The 22,148-nt window shown below is 39.5% G+C and overlaps 1 protein-coding gene across 1 annotated transcript in view; it reads left to right on the top strand.

Annotated features, from left to right (window-relative positions):
• FAT3 (FAT atypical cadherin 3) overlaps positions 1–22,148 on the top strand; it is a 609,567-nt gene that overhangs the window by 126,398 nt on the left and 461,021 nt on the right. Inside the window, exon 2 of the mRNA XM_081154333.1 lies at positions 649–3,957. Coding sequence (XP_081010459.1) covers positions 666–3,957 — 3,292 coding nt within the window. The 5' untranslated portion in view covers positions 649–665. The remainder of the gene's footprint in view (positions 1–648; positions 3,958–22,148) is intronic.

Here is a 22,148-nt window from a genome sequence, read left to right as displayed (position 1 = left end):
GTCTTATCACATCTGAAAATACATATCTTTTTAAATAATTATTTTTAGTGGCTGCATAGTGTTTCACTTTATGGATGTGCCAAAAATTATTTGATTCTCTATTGATAAGAAATTAGTATCTTTTCAATTTTTTTGTATTTTAAACTTAACTACAAATAAATGTACACTTGTATAATTATTTCTATAGGATAAATGCTTAGAAGATAATTCCAAGTCAAAGGTAAATGTACTTCTTAAGGCTTCCAATACATATTTCTGAATTGACCTTCAGAATGCAGGAAATCTTTTACCAATGAATAATTCCATCAATAGTGTAAAAGTGTCACAGTAAAAAAAAACTACTTGAGGCTAAATTCTAGTGATTTTGAATCCTTGTCATCTTATAGTGGTAAGGTTTCTACTTTTTTATTGTATTCGTGTGTTAGTAAAAACTATTTTTTATTATTTATTGGGTTGACATTGGTTGATAGGATCATATAGGTTTCAAGTACAAATTTCTATGATACATGATCTGTACATTGCATTATGTGGTAAAAATATCCTATCATTAAAAAATTAACAGTACCGTTTCATAACCGTTATTTCCTATCCCTTCTCCCACTTTCCTCTAAGTTAATTTATCTTTTTTCTCTCTTTTCCCCCCTCCAGGATGGAAGTATGATGTGATGGACATAACTATGGGCTACTGTGTGGGTACACGGCCCCCTCCTTCCTGCCTCATCCTTCTGCTTCTCAAGCTCTTGGCCACTGTGTCCCAGGGGCTGCCAGGGGCCGGGCCCCTGGGCTTCCACTTCACACATTCCGTTTACAATGCTACCGTGTATGAGAACTCAGCAGCGAGGACCTACGTCAACAGCCAGAGCCGAATGGGCATCACCTTAATTGATCTGTCCTGGGATATCAAGTACAGAATCGTCTCTGGGGACGAAGAAGGCTTTTTCAAAGCAGAGGAAGTCATCATCGCAGATTTCTGTTTTCTCAGAATAAGAACTAAAGGCGGCAATTCTGCCATATTGAACAGGGAAATTCAGGACAATTATTTATTGATAATAAAAGGTTCAGTCAGAGGGGAGGATTTGGAAGCATGGACCAAAGTGAATATTCAGGTTTTGGATATGAATGATCTGAGGCCCTTATTTTCACCCACAACATACTCTGTTACCATAGCGGAAAGCACACCTTTAAGGACGAGTGTCGCCCAGGTGACAGCAACGGATGCTGATATTGGTTCCAATGGGGAATTCTACTACTACTTTAAAAACAAAGTCGATCTCTTCTCGGTTCACCCCACGAGTGGTGTCATCTCTTTGAGCGGACGATTAAATTACGACGAAAAGAACAGGTATGACTTGGAAATTTTGGCCGTGGACCGAGGGATGAAACTCTATGGGAACAACGGGGTGAGCAGCACCGCGAAGCTTTATGTTCACATTGAACGAATAAATGAACACGCCCCAGCCATCCATGTTATCACTCATGTTCCTTTCTCCCTGGACAAAGAGCCGACATATGCGGTGGTGACCGTCGATGACCTCGATGAGGGGGCCAATGGAGAGATTGAGTCTGTTTCCATTGTGGCTGGGGATCCTTTAGATCAGTTCTTCCTGGCGAAGGAAGGAAAGTGGATAAACGAATATAAGATTAAGGAGAGAAAGCGGGTCGACTGGGAGAGCTTTCCCTATGGCTATAATCTCACTCTTCAAGCCAAAGACAAGGGGTCACCTCAGAAATTTTCTGCCGTAAAGATCGTCCACATCGCCAACCCCAAGAGAGACACTGTCCCAGTTAGATTTGAAAAAGAAATGTACGATGTGAGCATTAGTGAATTTTCCCCTCCTGGCGTTGTGGTTGCCATAGTAAAATTAAGCCCGGAACCACTAGATGTGGAATACAAACTATCTCCTGGTGAGGATGCACAGTACTTCAAAATTAATCCTCGGTCAGGTCTGATTGTCACAGCACAGCCACTGAATACCGTTAAGAAGGAAGTTTATAAACTGGTGGTGACGAACAAGGAAGGGGATTTAAAAGCACAAGTCACCATTGGCATAGAAGACGCGAACGACCACACCCCAGAATTTCAGCAGCCACTGTATGAGGCTTTTGTGAATGAAAGTGTTCCAGTGGGAACAAGCGTTCTGATGGTTTCAGCTTCCGATAAGGATAAGGGAGAAAATGGGTACATCACCTACAGCATCGCCAGCCTGAATTTGTTGCCGTTTGCCATTAACCAGTTTACAGGTGTTGTTAGCACGACTGAAGAATTGGATTTTGAATCCTCTCCAGAAACTTACAGGTTCATTGTCAGAGCCTCTGACTGGGGTTCCCCATACCGGCATGAAAGCGAGGTAAATGTGACTATTCAAATAGGGAATGTCAATGACAACACCCCTCTCTTTGAGAAAGTAGCTTGCCAGGGAGTTATTTCATATGACTTTCCAGTTGGGGGTCATATCACAGCCGTCTCTGCAATCGATATTGATGAACTTGAACTTGTAAAGTACAAAATCATCTCTGGAAATGAACTTGGTTTTTTTTATTTAAATCCAGACTCTGGTGTTTTGCAGCTTAAAAAGTCACTGATGAATTCTGGCATTAAAAATAGTCAGTTTGCCCTCAGGATTACAGCAACCGATGGAGAGAATTTTGCAGATCCCATGTCTGTTAACATTTCAGTCCTACATGGAAAGGTGTCTTCAAAGAGCTTCAGTTGCAGAGAAACTCGTGTGGCTCAAAAGCTGGCAGAGAAACTACTCCTTAAGGCAAAAGCAAATGGGAAACTGAATCTGGAGGACGGCTTTCTTGACTTTTATTCAATTAATAGGCAAGGACCACATTTTGACAAGTCATTTCCTTCTGATGTGGCTGTGAAGGAGAATATGCCAGTTGGTGCTAACATCCTCAGGATTAAAGCCTATGATGCTGACTCTGGTTTCAATGGAAAGGTGCTATTCACAATATCTGATGGCAATACAGATAGTTGCTTTAATATTGATATGGAGACTGGGCAACTTACAGTCCTTATGCCCATGGATCGAGAGCACACAGACCTCTATCTCCTTAATATCACCATCTATGACCTAGGTAATCCACAGAAATCTTCATGGAGGTTGCTGACCATCAATGTGGAGGATGCTAATGACAATAGCCCGATTTTTCTTCAAGACAGTTACACAGTTAACATCCTTGAAAGTTCAAGTATTGGTACTGAGATTATTCAAGTGGAAGCCAGAGACAAAGACTTGGGTTCTAATGGTGAGGTGACTTACTCAGTCTTGACGGATACACATCAGTTTGCCATCAATAGCTCAACTGGAATCGTTTATGTAGCTGACCAATTAGACCGGGAATCCAAAGCAAACTACTCATTAAAAATAGAAGCCAGAGACAAGGCAGAAAGTGGCCAGCAGCTCTTTTCGGTTGTTACTCTTAAGGTTTTCTTGGATGATGTCAATGACTGCTCCCCAGCTTTTATTCCCAGCAGCTATAGCGTGAAGGTTCTTGAAGATCTCCCTGTGGGCACTGTCATCGCTTGGCTGGAGACCCACGATCCAGATCTTGGACTGGGGGGTCAAGTGCGCTATTCTTTGGTCAATGACTATAATGGGAGATTTGAAATAGATAAAGCAAGTGGTGCCATTCGCTTGAGCAAAGAGCTGGATTATGAAAAGCAGCAGTTCTATAACCTCACGGTTCGGGCAAAAGACAAAGGGCGGCCTGTCTCTCTGTCATCTGTTTCCTTTGTTGAGGTGGAAGTGGTGGATGTCAATGAAAACCTCCATACCCCCTATTTCCCAGACTTCGCTGTTGTTGGATCTGTAAAAGAAAATTCACGTATTGGAACAAGTGTGCTGCAGGTGACTGCCCAAGACGAGGACTCTGGGAGAGATGGAGAGATCCAGTACTCCATCAGGGATGGCAGTGGTCTTGGAAGGTTCAATATAGATGATGAGAGTGGTAAGTTTAATATTTTTTGTCAAAAGTGGAGTTTCACCTCTCATGAATCCTCAACATTGGAAAAGTAAACGGATATTTTCACACACTAAAATAGAATGGCAAATGAGGTTGTATTTGATGCAGAGGCGATTACAGTAAAAGCTTTTTCTTAGAATGTGTTGGTTTATAAGACCTGTTTATACAGTATTAGTCATTTTCAGTAGACGTCCCTGTTTTTTGTTCTTCTTTAGCACTACTCCCAGGTTATCTTTTGATAAGCGTAAGTAATTTTCACCTCTGTTGATTGCACTTTTGACTTTCACTAAATTAAGGGCCCTGATAAAGTAAATTACATTTGAATTGGCTTTAAATTAGAAGTGTGAAATGGATTTTCAAATGGATCTTATGTACTAACCTTTCCCTTTACAGCAGTGCTTTGCTGAAGCGGTATCAGTTGCTTGGTCTTCATGTTTCACGGGCACATCTGGCCCTTGAACGACAGCATTTGCACTGTGTTTGCTCCACTAATATATGGAGGCCAGCTTCTACAGATGTTTTTATGATAGACTAGAGCAGGCAGGTTGCAGATTTTATTTGCTAAAAATGATTTTAAGATTTTATTTGTAAGAGTTATTTTTTTATATTTTTAAATAAGGAGCAAAATTTACCAAATATTATTATTGTTCCCTACGTTTCTGTTTACTGTCCATCATAGATGCAGATATGTATATTTTTTCTATTTTTGTTATTATGTGTCTTTAAGTGTACATGTGCCTGGACATGTGCATGTGTATGTGTATGCCTTGATTAGCACTGTGCATTTTTCTACTCTACTTTGGATTATAGATGTCCCAAGATAGAGGCTGTGTCTTCTTTATTCTTGTGTAAGTGGTAATATTAGCACTTTATGATCTTCAGGACACATTTACATATATTAAATCATTTTCAACAACACTCATAGGGTGCTTTGATCCCAGTAATGATGATGATAATTAAAACAGGGAGCGGGAAAGTCCATTATAGGAATTCTAACTGTACATTGGTAGTACTAGAAAAAGGATTTGATAACTTGTATTAAATATTAGATAGGAGTTACAAAATATGCATCCTCACAAATTTAAACTGATTTTTATATATACATGGGCTCTAATTATGGGCGGTATAAACTATAAAATTTGTCTTCATAGCCATAATAATGGAAATGGTAAATAACAAGAAAATCGGCTTCTGATTCAGCCACCTACTCTATTTTATTATATATAACTTGCTATTTGATTGGAATATATTTTCACCTTTGAAGCACAAAATGAGAGAGGCAGGAAAGTAACCTTTGCTGAGTGTCCACTCTGTGTTAATACTTTATTACTACTAGTAATGATGATTTCTTTGAACAGTTACATTGGGTGGTAAAATGTACAAAGGGCTTTATAATCATGTCTTATTTATTTCTCCCAACAGCCCCATGAGTAGAACTAATAATGAGCTCATGAACTGACGTTCAGAGAAGGTATAGAACTTTAAGTTTCAGACTTAGCTCTGAGTACTGAGTGTACTATGCTCCTCCCATCTAAAGACGAGTGTAGGCTTCCTTGCACGTTCCTACATACACTTGAATTTGGTATTGATCTAAAATCTGTAAGGCAATAAAGTGTTAAACAGGTTTTAAAGTTCTTAAACCCTGGGCTCATTGGTGGATGACACGGGTCATTAATCACCCTTCCTTTTCCCTTCAAGTCCATCATTTGTGTGGCTCTCCAGTTAGAGAAGCTTACCGTTGGGACTCAGGTGGATGTGGGTAGGTAGGTCAGCAGGAAAGTATTGGACTGAATCGTTAACCACTGCTACCTAGATGACTACATTGAGTTGTTTTATTAGGATTCATCTCGGTATAGCTCGATGCATGCAAGAACAGGAGCAATTCGGTGAGAGTGGCCTAGATTTTCCCCATTTGTACCATGTTATTTTGTTCTCATCTTGGGTGTTATTTCAGAAAAATGTGTGTATAGTTCCATCGGATGATATAGCTGCCCTTAGAATTCTTGACTCAAGGAGTTTGATACCCTTTACCTCTGTTGAGAAAACAACTCACTGCTCTGCATTTGTTCTGTTAGATTCTGGAGTGCACGAAATAAATTTTGCCATAGATAATAATAACTTCACTTGCATTTTGACATTACTATGTGACTTAAAATCCTCTTTCTTGGAAACATGACTCCTTTGGGTTAAAGAGAAGCTATAGGAGTCATGTCAGGTCACATACCAACAAGAGGATATAGATGGATCTAGAACCCACATTTCTCCTCAGTCCTAATTCAGTGCTCTTTGTTTTTAGGCATTCATTACGTATGTTTCTGATTTGCTTTTCTAGAGGATCTTTAATCTTTAAAACTATAATGGCAGTGCCCTTTTCCACATTTCATTTTGTTTCCTTCTCTTAGAAAGTAAACCTCTCTCTTTCTCTATATGGTAGAAAAAAAAGAAAGGGTTGGACTTACTGTTGAAACTTTTTAATGAAGGTTAGCATTTTCATGTAATAATATTCTTAATCATCTTACTTCCTCCCCTCTCACCTCTAATAGATTTTAACAGCCAAGCCCAAGAAGCTGATGAGGAATGATTGCCTGGACTTGTGCCAGGGAGATGCTAGGGTTAAGGAGAAGTTTGGCAAATGTATGCCCAACAAGAGAAGTCATCACCATGGTGCTGTTGGGTTTGCACTATTGTTGAATGATCTGTCAGCTCTTGGCTTCCCAGTGTTAAAAATCATGGCTTGAGTGGCTGGCAGAGTGAACAGCTATTTACCCCTGCAGCTGTTGCTGAGACTCATCAAGTTCAGACTCTGTTGTCTTCATTTGACCCTTGGGCATAGAATGGCCTAAACTTGTTTGCATTTTTGTCTTCTAAGAACCTTTAAGTCAGCTGCCAAAGGTTACTTAATAGCTCACATTGTTTAGTGGTTCTCAAATTTAGGAGTGCACATGAATCAGCTGCAGAGTTTGTAAACAATGCAGATTCCCAGGGCCAAGCCCCAAAGATTCCAATTTAGTAGGTTTGGGCTAGGAGCCCAGGAATCTTCATTTAAGGACTCCAAGCATTCCTTTTGCATGTGATTCACAAACACTACCCTAAATTTATTTGGGCTCTTCAAAGATATACCAGATTATGTCTTTTCTGTAAAGTCCTTTTTCTTATTCTTTTGAAAGGCAGGGAATTGAGCTCATATTTTAGATAAATTTATTAGTCAAGTTTTATAATCCAAATAAATCTTCTATTATTCATTAGCAGTGAGAGTTTTCTGAATGCCTTCCCAATGGATCAAAAATCTATTTCTGTGCCTCAGTAATTGCATGCTCCTGTTTTGTGAAACTGCATATGCTGGGATTAGTTGATCCATTTAGTAGTTTTATGTTCTTGACGTTTCTGGAACTCAGTGAACAAACCATGCCTTTGAAATTCTTTACTGTGCACAGGCATTTAATAAATGTTTAATAATGTTCACAATAAATGGATTAACTGTGGGGCCCAACCACAGTGAATTTGATCACGATTTAAATTACTAGTCTGGAAGATGCAATGTAATCATTGTTTCCTTCACTAAGAATGCATTCCCATTCTTTGACACAACAGGAATTCATATTCTTGAATACTCAGGTTTTAGATGGTTTAGAAAGAGCACATTGTCTATTTTAAACTGTTCTTTTCTATTAGATTCTTTTGCAAGCTGCAAACTTAAGCAATGATTTCACCATTTTATTTACTTGAGATTAAAGAAATGCTTAATTGGGATAAACAATTTCTAGTTTAGGACATTAATCATGGATAATTGGGAAGATATTTTTGCCATCCATTACTGCTCATTATGTTATTTTTTTCATTTATCAAGTATCTATTATGCTCCAGGCACTGTGCTAGGTGCTTTGTGGACACTGTTTCTAATTGTTGCAGTAATTCAGCAAGGTAGAGTTTAATGATGCTTGCCCAGTTAAGGTCATGCACCTGGAATTTATCAGAGCCGGGACTGGAACTCCAGAAATGGACTCTAGATATCTTGTTAGTCCCCCTCTTTCCACTCCAACATGGCTTAATAACCTTGTTAAGCAAATGTATTAGTCACATTTTTCTGTATTATTGCTGCATAACAAATAGTCACAAAATTTCAATGGCTTATCAAAACAGCCATTTTTTTCCTTACTCCTGAGTTGGGGAAACAGTTGAAGCAGCCCTGTTGCGGGCTGTGAATTGAGTTACGGTATGTCCCACCTGTCTTCCCATTGCAGGATGCAGCCTGAGGGAGTGCACAAACTATCTGGGATGTGATGTTTTCAAGGGGAAGTCAGAGGCACAAGAGGGCTACTGGAAGCTTGCAGTGTCTCTTAAAGCCTCTGCTAGAAACTGCCCACATCCTGTTAGCCAAAGCAGGTCACAGGGCCAAACTCAGCACTGATGTAGGGCAGGGAAGAATACCTTTACAGAGGGAGAGAGAGAGGGAGAGAGGAATAAATACTTACTGACTTAGAATATAGCCTGACATAGCCTATGACAGACAATTCTCACTAGGCTCTTTATAACCTAAAGTTAATTTGGTGCTACCTGTGTGTAAGGCCCTGGGCCCAGCATTAGAGAGACCCATATAGCTACAGGTGTGATGCCTAGATCTTCCACAGTGGGAACCTTCCTGGCCTGTCTGAGCGGTCAGGATGCAGCTGCCTGTGATGATGTTGGTGGCGATGGCAGCAGTGATTCACAGGGACAAGTTCAGTGCAAATGCTTTGTACAGATGGTCTCATTCAGTCGTCCCATGAGGTAGGGACAGTTGTTTTCTTATTTTTACACATCTGGTATTTTAAGAGGAAACACTCGCATGTACCACACATATGCATTTGTATTGACCTTTCTTTATACTGAGGTCCTAGCCAGCACTTCTTCAACTTGTGTGAGCCTAGAATGCTCTCTTTATTGCAGATGTCTTGATAGAATCAGCAGAGGCTTAGGAGGTCAGATGTTCACTTTGGTTCAAATAGACATCTATAGTAAGTTTCTCACAGTCATTAAACACTGTAAAACTAATTATTTTTTGTGAACAGACTATTCCAACAATAACTATAACTTTATAGTTGTGTTTAGTATCTGTGCTAGCCTTCTCCCATTTGCCTCTCCAGATACACTTTCCACCCTCCTTTCTACTTCATGTCCAGGCGCCTGAGCTCCTTGGCCAGTGGGCTCCTTTGCTTCCTGACACCTGTTGGTTCTGCCAGGGGGAACATGGAGGAGATGAAAGGGAGTTAGTTCAGGTTATTTATCCCTTTGACTCATTCCACACTGGTTGCTGTGGACTGGCTGCATCCTTCTATTGATGGGTAGAAACAGCTCCCTACTGTTATCAACTCTGGAGCACAGTATCTGTTTTTTAAATTATTATTACTTTCTCTACACCCTGCCCACACCTTTGTAAATAGTCTATTTATTAAATGCTCCTCAATTGCCCAGTTTGAGTGTACCATCTGTTTTCTTACAGGACCCTGACTGATAAAATATTTTCCTTATGTAAATATTCTAAGACAAATTTTAGGTTTATAAATATTTCTAAAACTAATGTTGTCTAGCAATTCCTGCTAATTTCAATCTCTGTAATGTTGCTCTGTGTGTTAGCACATTCCATTGAGGGCCTGGAGAAATAGCAGAATGAGATTACTTATTTAGTGCTTTCATTTTACAAAGAAAGAAAGTGAACCAGAGGATTTTCTCTCCCCGTCTAGTTTATGCTTTCCCCAGCTTTTCTACTATGAACAGAAAATTCTTTACTGAGGACCCTGCCCCCCAGATGTAGGAAAAGTAGAGTTCCACTGGATGGCTTGGTATAGGGATCTTTCAAGCACGCAAGTGTTGAGATGCAGTGTGCTTTGATCTTTTACAGGGAGAAGCATTCATTTCAACTGGTGGCCAAGGGAAAAAGTCAGACATAAAACTCAGTAGCTTTTATTTAGTTAGTTCAACTGAAGAATTGGTTGCTGGCGGCTAGTGATGAGTCTAATACTCAATTTGTAGTCTCTACTCATTAGCTAACTAAGAGTGAGTGAATGAAAACCAAGAAAGGGAAAATGTGTATTAGAAATAAGAGGAGCTTTTTGTCACAGCAAAAACCATTAGCTCCAGCCCAGACGTGTAAAGTGGTGGGTAATTCCCATAGCAGCCTGTGTCTTGCATAATGTAATAATATATAAGCTTCCTTTTTCTTCTGTTCAGAGGCACTGGAAATCATATTTTATCTTATGGTGGTTGTTAATCTTTCCAGCTTCCTTTCCTCCAGCTTGCCTATTAACTTCTCCTTGACAAGTTGAGGGGAGAGACAGGTGTTATTTGGTGGATTTGGTGCAGTTCATGACAATTCCAGACTAAATGGCATTCCCCACCCTCATTCTTTGTTTGAGATGATGTTTTCACCTCCACCCATCTAAGTCAAAAGAGACTCAGTGAGTTTTGGCCCACGCTTATGCTTAAAATTTCCTCTTGGGACCAGAGTGAGCGAAGGAGAGAAATGAAGTTACGATCAAGTGACAGCAGAAACTTTTCTCGGATCTGGATTTTTAACCATAGCTCTAGACTTTTTTGAACATAATTATTTGAGAGAAAAATAATGTTTCCCAGAGGAGCCCTGAACACTCCACAGCATTCAGACGGACGTAGTGGTTGTCATGCAAGCCAGGTGGGAGGAAGGATTAGAAGCTTCTGGAAAGTAATGAACAGCATGTTTTTATTACTCCTTTCAGCAGGTGCCTTCTTCTTGACCTTTCCTTAACTGTTGGCTGAAGGCAGTTTAGGTTTTAATAGAGGACTGTTGGTTCAAATCTGTAATTATGTCTGCATCATGTAGCAAGTTTGAGCTGCTATTGTCCCTGTGTAACGAGTAAGTGATAAAAATAATGGCCACCATAAAGAGGAAATCCAAACAGGGTGGCAAGCCAACAACCTGGAAACTTGCGTGGTCTTTTCTCTGAAACTGGACTTTCTTTTATATTAATAATGGACATTTTTAATGGCTCACCTGGCCCTTCCTGTCACGTTCATTACTTCTGCTGTGCCAAGTGATACTGAATTGTTTTTATTTCTTCAATTAACAACAATGAAATTTCATAGGTCTATTAAGGCAGAGGTTATAAAATCTATCAACTGATTACTTCCCGTAGTAGTGGTTCTTTAGAAGTGTGGGATAAATGTATTGCCCTCCATGACCCTGGATAGCTTGCATCTCATTTCAGTCTTCTAAAAATGTTTTTACAGGTGTTTTGAAGATACTTTTTTTATCATTACATTTGGAAGGATTACATAGTTTGATAAATATTTCTGTGATGCCACTGCATTCACAGTGTTTCATTGAAAGGAAAATTAAATGAAAATTAAAATGGGCTGTCGTCTGTACTTTTAGCCTGCCAGTTTTTATGAAAGCACGTCTTATCAACACACAGAATCTACACAGAGATGTGTATAGCATTCAATTCAATTTATATTAAATTCTGGGCAGCGGTCTATGAATTATCGAATATAATAGGACTCTTCAGATTTTCCCATTGGACACTGGAGGCTTTAGTGGCTCCTCTAAGGCCACTCTTTGTGATTAAATTCACAGATTTTCATTTGCATAACATAGGTGATAGTCTAGTTGCTTTTGAAAAACAGTATGCTGGTGAGAATAATACTGACTTAGAATAACAATGAATATGAAATGTCTTGAGTCAAAAAGTGAATAAAAGTTGAAGAAATTAAGCTAAAAATTTGAGGTACACATACACAATATAAGATAGTATGCTAAAAACATTAAGGCTTTGTGGTTTACCCCCCACATCTATAATATAGAGTTTAAGCCATTTTCATAGGTTTTCTTCCACTTGCCTCTGTTAAAGTCTGCCTCTCCTCCTCTCTGTTTCCCTTCCTTTTTCCTTTCCCTCCACCTCCCCGCTTCTCTCATCCCCACATTTATAGTGCACCGATTCCCTGCTTTACTCTGAAAAGGGTGCATAGAAGATTAAGTCAAAGACTAGTAGAAAATCATGTAATTGTGAACTGTGTGACGCCTAAGGGCCTGTACCAGACATTCATCATGTTCACTCTGGCCTTAGCTCTCATTACCCTTTAACATTGTGGGATGATTTTTACAAATTCCAGTTGGAGACAAGACGGTATAGGAAATACCTGGGGCTTTAAAGTGAGTTGATACATAAGCAAGGTTCAATTATCAAGGAATTCCTAGCCCCAGAAGAGGATCTAAGTTTTGTGAGGCTTGAAGCTTAGACCTCATATAATTTTGAGTGCCTGCTTTGAGAAAAATTGTGAGAAGCTATAAGTACAAAATTATAGTATTTGGAATGAGGAAACATATCAGTAACTCATCAGTCTGAGAGTCAGCAAACACTGTACATATCACAGAACTCAGAAAAGTAACATCATATTTTTGTTGATTAAATGCCTGACATACCTCTCTAATACCTCTTTCCCTTACATTTTTTGGTTGCATCTTTGGTTTGATAGCCCCTTTATAAGATAATAATTTGTAATTGTTTCTATAGAAAATACACACCCAAAACTAATGCAAAATAATATTGAATGTAAATTGTAATCGAAAAATAAAATTCAAAAACAGAAAGTACAGAAAGATTATTTTGTTTTCCCCCAGTGTTGTTGATTGAAATTTGTGTTTTATTATTGATAGTTTAGAAACGCTTTTCTATGAGTGCAACTTGTTATTGGTAATGCTATCTAAATTTTCTATGTTGGTGTCATTTTTGAAAAAAATCTCTGTCAAATTTCTTTCTCATATGAGCTATAGCAGATGTATTTGCTGTTAATACTGCTACAGGTCTATGCTCTACAAACAAAAAACGTCTAGTAAGTTTTGTTTCAGAGAATCTAATCAACAACAACAAAATCATGGTGCGTTTATAATTTGTGTCCTGAATTCCAGGAGAGAACTCATTTTGACTCTGTCGGTGAGAACCATACCTTCCAATCACAGGTTTACTATGATTCCTCAGACTAGCTTCTTGCTCTGTACATTTTGAGCCTACTTCCCTCCCCTACAGCCATAATTCCAGGGTATGGTGATTCAATTATTAGTCCTTCATTTCCGTGCTACGGTGGTGGGTGTCTCAGTGCAGTACGTGGAAGGAGTGTTTTTAGAATCCATTTCTACACTGGAACGACTAACAACAATTTGACTATAGGTGGAATTGATAGTGAACCACATAAATATATCCCACTAACTGCACACTAAATGTATCCTCAACTCAGTTCTCCCATGGACAGGTGACCCAAATGCCTGTATCCACTCTACCTGATGATGCAAAATGTCATAGAAGGAAAAATATCATTGGAGGGGAAAAAGGAAAAAAATTTTAAGTTATTGTGGTTAAAATATATTCCTTTTGCACAAATGTTTACCCATGTGAACCATGTCTAAGGTCCTCCCTAGGGCTTGGAAGCCTTGACTTTGACAGCTTCATGTTAAATCTGTATCTGCCTGGCAATGTTAGTAAGTGAACATTTTTCTGAAAGAAGTAAGTCTTCAAGATCACCAGAGAGAGCAGTTGCCCAGGGCTAGGCCACAAAGGCTGGTCCTGATAGAAAATTGGTGACACCTAGACCAGGTTTTTGTCACTCATGTATTATTAAACTAGCAGACAAAACAGTGCAAAGGACATAAGATCAAGGTTGCGTGTGAGTGGATCTGGCTCCCAGGTGTCTCCAAGGAGGTGCCCTGGAAGGTCTCTTGCCAGAGCAGTACTGGAAGAGTAAGAAAATCTGCAAGTTCATGAAATACAGTCATGAACCCTGTCCTTTCACAGCAGATGGCTGGTGAGAGAATTACATTGTTCAGTGGGCCCACTCTTTCTTAGACACCTATTTGGCAGTTCACTGGTAAGAATACACCTGGATCTGGAGGCAAATAAAAAGGGCCTTTGAGAGCCATCTTAATGACTGTCACAAAGTTCTTTCACTTACACTCATTATCTGTATCCTAAAAGTATGACTTGGGGTTTTCCCTGAATCATGCGGGTTTCACTTAACCATAATTTCCATATTACTATCACATTTTATTATAGATAATCTAATTTATTACTGTTATAATGTATGTATCAGTAGCACATCTCACAATCAGTAATTTTCATCTCCTTGGGCTGCTGGCATTGGTAGGATGTTTCTGATTTCATTGACTGTAACCTTGTTAAAACCCTGTGGTTAATGAAAATAAACATTAACTTGCGGTCAGCTTTGATATGGAATTAGATACGTATCATACTTGAGCCTGTATGAGAACCCTGAGAGCCTAAATGAAACTCAGTGATGGAAAGTAAGTTCAAGTCTTTTTTCCAAGTATGGGGATGCCCCACCCTCATGCATTTCAGGCATCTCTCCCCAAACCTGGCTAGAGCTATGTATTTCTCGCAGCATGAGGATATTTCTAAAGGAATATTTACTATGTGGTTAAACTGAACAAGCCTTGAGATGAAAAGAGTGATTAAATTATGGATAACAATTTCATAAAATATTGTTCTAGTTGCTAAAAGTGCAGGTGTAGCCCTTTTTCTGTCTGTCTGGTAGTTTTATCCTAGAAGGCAAATAATCCAGATCAGACTAGGTGAGAATTTGCTTTATGGTCACTAAATTCTTGTGTTTCACATCTAGGATCATGTAGGCACTCAAGGGTGTTACTATTGAGTCAGAATTCTATATTCCACAGTCACACAGCATGATTCAAAAATGTGTAGAATACTTAAGCTAATTGAGAACTTGATAATCTGATAGGATATGCTCAAGAACCAGGATGTAAGCAAAAATTGCTGTTGGGGAGTCTTCTAAATAGCTTGTAAAAAGAATTTACACTGATGTACATGAACTCTGGTGTTTTTACAAAGACCGTATTTACTTCTACTTGGCACACAATTCTAATAAGCTAGACTTGTTGATATATAGTGCTATAGTGTTTTAGAAATCACAAGAGATATTTCTGTAGGTTGGCATACTAACATCAATGAGAAATAACTCAGTAACTAGGCAGCAAGAGAAATAAATAGCTAATCCCCATTGCATGATTATTATGTGCCAGGCATTAAAAAGTATGAATTCATTTGCTTTTCAAAAGGATTCTACGAGGTAGGCACTCATTATCCACATCGTCCTGATGAGGAAACAAAAGCTCGATTTTATTTTATTATTTTATTTTATTTTTTAATATATCTTTATTGAAAATTTCAGAGAGAGGAGGGAGAGGGAGAGAAAGAGATAGAAACATCAATGACGAGAGAGTCATTGATCGGCTGCCTCCTGCACACCCCCTATCGGGGATCAAGCCCGCAACCCGGGCATGTGCCCTGACCTGGAACCGAACTATGATCTCCTGGATCACATGTTGATGCTCAACCGCTGAGACACACTGGCTGGGTCAAAAGCTTGATTTTAAATTACTTTTCCAAGGTTTCACAGTTTGTGGTGGAGCTGGGATTTGAATGAGGAAGTTTGAGCTCTTAGTCACTACATTTCAGATACTCTCCAGCGCTAAGTATCTCCTTAAGGACAGAAACCCAAAGGGAGCCCATCACTTCATTACCACACGGTGTAGTAGCTGATCATTATAATGAAAACTCCCAGCCATTGCAGAGGCTCTGGTTCTCTGGAAAACGGAGCCCCAGGCAAAAGTTATAATATACGCTAATGTTTTATTAATGTTGCTGATTCCAGGGGAGCAAGAGTGAGGGGGAAAAGGCAGCCAGGTTCGAAAGAAGGGAGACCAAATATAAATTGGAGTGTTATTAAATTGGTCATAGCTTCAACCTCTTTCTCAGTTACTACATGTCTCCAGGGAGGCCACTTAGAACCACTGCATCTTGGGCCTTTAGGCCTAGAGTTGTAGAGAAGGGCAAGCGATTCTCCTTTTGGCTCTTTCCTGTTTTTGACCTCTTATTGGTGAGACCTGCCACCCAGGATATTACCTTCCCAGTTCCTCTGGATTGTGGTGATTTGCCTGGGCAACTGATGTGGAAGCCAGTACTTTGTGGTTATAGTACAGTCTGATTTTTTTTTTTTTTAATTCACACTCCATTGCTTTTTCAGAGAGAGTGGGAGGGAGAGAGAGAGAGAAGGAGAGAGAAACATTGGTGTGAGAGAGACACATCAATTGGTTGCCCCCTGCATGTGCCCTGACCAGGGCTGGAGATCGAGCCTGCAACCGAGGTATGTGCCCTTGGCTGGAATGCAACGTAGGACCCTTCCGTCCACTGGCTGATGCTCTAACCATTGAGCAAAACTGTCCAGGGCTAGTCTGGTTATTGTTCATCCATTACAGCCTCCCCTATCAGCTGTGGGGGAGCTCCTTTTTCTGTTGTAGCAGTGAGAGTTCCTTTAGGGAAGCTGCTGACGTAGTGGAACAGGTTGGGCTAAGTGGATCTAGGTTGTGCAAACTGGGTCTGGGCAAAGAATTGCAATGTATTTGGGAAAGATTTTTCATCAAAACAAACAAAACCTAAGCAGCGCAAAACATTACCCATAAAATTGGGATGCCTACCTGAGCAGGTGATCAACTACATACTCAGAAAACTACACAAAACAACACATTTCCTAAAATCTCTGGTTGGTCAAGGTGTAAGATTCCTGTTTCTCTGGACCCTGGATGGCTTAGAACTACAAGGGAAGCAGTGTTAGCGTTTCTGACTCTGTGACTGATGTGGGCAAAGCATCGTTTTCATACCTCTCCATTCTTGTGAACACCCGACACCGAGTGTTATTTTATCAAATGTACCTGCATAAATTCATGGACTAGGTGTGAAGAGGGAGGTAGAAGAGAACCTGGAGGTTGAGGATTTTGGGAGAGTTTTCTCTGTTGAACTTAGCTTCCCGTCTTCATTTCTTATCACAGTACCCCATCGTCATTGTCCCCATTGTCGGCCCCATCTCCATATCATGTAGCGCTTGTGGAGGCTGACTGTCTCTTAGATACTCTGCAGGGTGTTTTGCATACTTGAGCTCATTCAGTCTTCACATTAAACTTATGAGGCAGGTACTCTTATTACCCCCAGGTTTATGGGTGTGGAAATTCAAGTTTAGAGAGGTAAAATAACTTGCCCAATTTCACAAAACCTAGTAACAGGGCCAAGACTTCAACTCCCATTGCCTAATTCCATAGTCCTTGCTTTTGGCCTGACCGCACACTGCTGCTGGGGCCCATGTGTCTGGTCCTCCTAGAAATGTACCCCCCCTACTGTGTGCATCCCATTTTCTCATGTGCCATTGTTGATAGGAGCGTAAAGGGAATATCTGCAGTATTCAGTCATTCATTATAATATACATTGTGTACTATAGCATTAATATATAATATAATGAACATATAATATGGGCTAAGTATAATGTCTACTAAATATGATAAATCTACCATATATTATGTAATGTGAACAATTATAAAATGCAGGGTGAGGCAAAAGGAGGTTTACAGTGTGAGTACACGAAACACAGAGCTTTTTCTTGTATTATTATGTATTAATTATTGTGTTATTTTCCACATGAGCAACTGTAAACCTACGTTTGCCCCCCCATATGTTGTCCATGTTATATGTTATATTGATATGATTATGTATGTTATTATATGTTATTATAGACTATATGTACTGAGCACCTACTGTGTACTAGGCATTGTTCTAAGCATTAAGTTAGACCAGTGAACCAAATGGACAAAAATCCTTATTCTTATAACATTCTAGTAATAATTAAGAAATAAGAATAATGAACTTAATAGACACATAATAATCAAGATAAATATAATGTGTAATATTCATATGTAACATGTTAGATGGGTTTAAGTGCTAAGAAGAAAAATAATGCAAGTAAGGGATGAAGAAAGTGGACAGGTGGTGGTAGGTTCCAGAGAAGGCCTCTGGGTGAAGTCCTGAGGCTTATTATTTGACTTGGAGGAAGGCAAGAAAGATGGGGAACGTGCTCAGTTGACTACCACATAAAAATTCTGATAACTACTCTTTGTGGTGAACAGAACTATGAACCTTAGGGAGAATATAATTTAAAAGACACCATTGTAAATGCAGATTGGCTAAACACAGAATTATCCTGTTTGAGAGTATTTTCCAGTGAATCAAAAGTCTTGATGTCAATGTACCCGATCTCGAATTTTCTTTAACTCCATCGTGTCTACACCGTAAGAGGAAAAACATTTTCACTAGTCCCTCCCTTGTTGCTTATTTCCATATTTCCTATCTTCCGTCTGGAGTCTGATTTTCTGGATACTATTATACAGCAGTGGTATTTTATTATTAGCAAAGGTACTGTCTTTCATCCTATCAGTTTGAGCAGCTGCTATGTCAGGTGTGATGTCCTAGCTGCTCAGTCCCATTCTTGTTAGGAGGATAAGGCGTGCATGCAGGAAAAGTAGGCGCATGTTGTCCTGTTTAATAAAATGAAGCCCAGCCAGGTGTGGCTCAGCAGCTGAGCATCGACCTAGGATCCAGGAGATCGAGGTTCGATTCCAGGTCAGGGCACATGCCCGGGTTGCGGGCTTGATCCCCAATGACTCTCTCATCATTGATGTTTCTCTCTCTCTCTCTCCCTCTCCTCTTTCCTCTCTCTGAAATCAATAAAGATATATTTTAAAAATAAATAAAAAATAAAATAAAATGAATTTACACCCTATACCTACATTACTAATTTTCATTTAATTTAATATACTTCCTGATACAATTAAAATTGAATGAAATTTAAAATCTCCTTGATGGTTCTTTGAGCACATTTAGTCTGGTTCCCTGTGTTGACATCCAAGGAAAAGGAGATTTGTTGAGATGAAGTGACTTTTCCATGGCCTCACAGCTGGTTATTGGTACAGCTGAGCCTTGAGCCCAGGACTTCTAAGCAGGACCACTGTTTTGCTCAGAGATGTCTTGATGATTCAAATGATGCTTTTTTGATGTCTTAGATTGTCATCATTAACTGTATTTATCACTGAGATGTAGAGTTACTGACTTGGCTCTAAGCACACATCACCTTTGACTAGAATGGCTGATGTCAGAGTTGACTGTGTGTGCACTTGTGAGGGTTTTTGGTGACCCCCTCCTCTACGGTATTTTACAACTTAATATTTCACATTCTGTTGTTTACTGACCTACAAACATCACACGTAACATTTGAAGCGTAGGTGAAATCACATTTCTTAATCACACGTCCTCAGTTTTTAGTCACAGAACTCTTTAAATTAAATCATCAGCATATGCAAACATTCCTTTCCCCAAAGTAGTTTTCTACTCTGCAATTATTATGTTGTTTTGGGTAAGACAAACAAAACCAACATTAAGACTAGACATTAAACTGAGAAGCAGTATCATGGTTATTATAAAATATTAGGGAGCTATGAAAAACACAAACAGCACAGTCCTTCCCCTGTGGTTCCTGGCAGTGCCTGTTAAAGTGACACCCCTGGTACTCCAGCTTCCCTGGGTGAACACTGGGATGTGGACAATTTTCTGCTGGGATTGACTGCCTAGACTGTGTACTTTATCTGAGGATAGGTGGGAAAGAGAGGCTCTGCATTCTTTTGTTTTGATCAAACCAATGCATTTTCTCCAGCTGTAAGGTCACATTTCCAGCCCTTTAGTAAAATTAAATTGTCTGCTTGGTCTAGTACCAGTTCTAGTTTTAGGCAGATGAGGCTGCAGGGGGAAAGCAGCCCATGTGGGGAGCAGGAATGTGTAGTCGGCTCTCAGGCAAATAGTTAATCGTTCTGGGGACCTCCAGTGCTCACTTAACATGCAGAGCTCCATACCCAGGTCTGAGTGGATGGCCTATCACTCTCGAGATTTCTCTCTGTTGCAGGGGAATATTTCCTAGTTGGTGCATGGGGTTCTTAATAAAGATGTTGGAAACAGCAAACCTGCTGTGTTTTGGCTTCTAACCAGAAGCTGAATAAAAGATCAATAGTTCTCTGTCCCTCTCAAAGGGATCCTAGAACCTCTCACTTTGGTTAATGAGTGTATTTTTCTTCGCTTGGATGTTTCTTATTGTTTTTTGTCTTTTAGTGCTTTTGAGTTGCTCTGATTTGGAAAATCTTAAACAGACATGTGAACTTTAAATAACTGTACTGAGAAATACAGAACACATTGAGCAAGAGGTTCCAAGTAAGCAAATATATCCTAAGAACTCACAGGTGAAAATTGCTTTTTATTTAATGAGTCATTTTTATTGGAAGGTAATGATCCTGTCCAGGCTATAAATACAGTGTAAATTCTCTTCAGTAGACATTAAGAAGATGACTTTCATTTGGAAGTAGCTTTAAAGCTTCAGGATATTGAGGTACAAATTTCAAACCTGTGCATTCTGTGCATGTATGAATATGAAGAAATGGGTGAACCCCAACAGGAGCTCATGCGTAGTAAACAAATGTTTATGACCATCATCTGTATGTAGCTGCATATAGCAACATGGAGAATATATAACAGTATAATGGTAAAAAAGTTTTAAAAGTATTATTGCATGTGCCGTTTTATTGTTATAGATAATCTGTGAGTTACTTACCCTCTTCCTGTTCTACAAATGAGAAAAAGGAGACATAGAGTGAGGTTTGGTGATGTGCCCAAATACTTCTCTCCAACATATCATCCTGTCTCTTCTTGTGTTTATGAATGTGTAATTTTAGGACTAACCGTTTGAACAATCTATCTTCAATGTTTGATTACATTATTCTTCTAGGAACAGTCGACCAGGAAGAGGCGTTATTGCTGGTGGTTAAACTTAATTGTTTAGATAGGATACTTTTTAAAAATTCAGCTGTGCTCCGCAGGTCCCTGGGAAATGAAATAAACACTGTTGTCCAGTTATTTTAAATCACACTTTTACTATGTGTTCTGTATTCTGTCTGTATTAAGACTCTGTTCAGCTTCCCAGAGAGCAAGTGATAAAACTTTTCTGGCTGATAGTCATGTTGTCAAAGAACCTCTTTGGCTCTTTCCAACGAGGTCTGTGAGACCAGCTGGTTTTTTTAGAACTGCTGAGCTTGCCCAAGGTTTGGGTATAGAGGCCCAGCTTGAATTCACTCCCTTGGCAACACGTCATCTTATTTCAGCATCAGTTGTGTATTTGTCTTATTACCTCTGCTTGAGTGTAAGTTCCTTGAAGGCAGGATTTATTTCTAATGCACCACTGTGTCCTGTGTCTCGGCGAGTCAGAACTTGGTATATGATCGGTGCTCGGTAAGTATTTTTGGAAAGAAAAGAAGAGAAAGAGGGGTTGGCTGTGAATATCTATCCAACAGCAGCACTGTGTCTCTGTGTCATTCCTTTCCAAAGGTTGGACTAGATGAAGGAGAGATGTTTTCTTGCTATCACCTTCACCTCTGAACATGCTGGGGATTTGTTCCAGTGCCTTCTTTGTTCTTTTGTGCTTCAAAGCTTTGAATAATGTATGTGTAGACCAAGAACATTGAAACACCAATGATCTACAAAGAGCTTAACTGTAAATATGGGAGTTTGTGGCTTATTTTTTCCCCTAGCCATTTAAGGTAGTGACAAAAATAATGATAATAACTTATATTGAAAAAAATATTTGACATTTCAATACTTTTCACTACATTTTATTGACCCCAGTAGGGTTTTTAGCTTATATTTATGGTTTGTTTCTCCCTGCCCTAACAGAGCCAAGAAAGTGTCTACAAACCTACCCATCACTTTCTTACAAATGTAGTCATCTCAGATTCCCCATGCTTTCTTACAATGTGTTTAATGCTCTCTTGGTCAGTTATTGGGTTGACTCTTTATATTTCTATTATCTGGAGGACTCTATCCTCAACATAATTCTTTTATTATCCTTCTTTCCTCTTTGTCTTTCAGTAACGTCCCATAAACCTATTGTTGGTTATTCAGCTCACCAAGCCCCTCCATACCTCTGCCTGCCTCAGGTAGCTGCTGCCTCTCATACCCTGGTTGGAGCTTTGAATTCATTTTAGGCTGCATTTTTTTTTAAAATCTTTATTGATTTCAGAGAGAGAAAAGGAGAGGGAGAGAGAGAGATAGAAACATCAATGATGAGGGAATCATTGATCCGCTGCCTCCTGCACGTCTGCCACTGGGGATTGAACCCATAACCCGGGCATGTGCCTGACCGGAAATCAAACCATGACCTCCTGGATCATAGGTCGATGCTGAACCGCTGAGCCACACCGGGCAGGCTAGGCAGCA

This window comes from Miniopterus schreibersii, assembly GCF_964146895.1.
Source record: "Miniopterus schreibersii genome assembly, chromosome: 12".
In the NCBI taxonomy this organism is placed as follows: Eukaryota; Metazoa; Chordata; class Mammalia; order Chiroptera; family Miniopteridae; genus Miniopterus; species Miniopterus schreibersii.
This window is presented reverse-complemented; position numbering and strand designations above follow the sequence as displayed.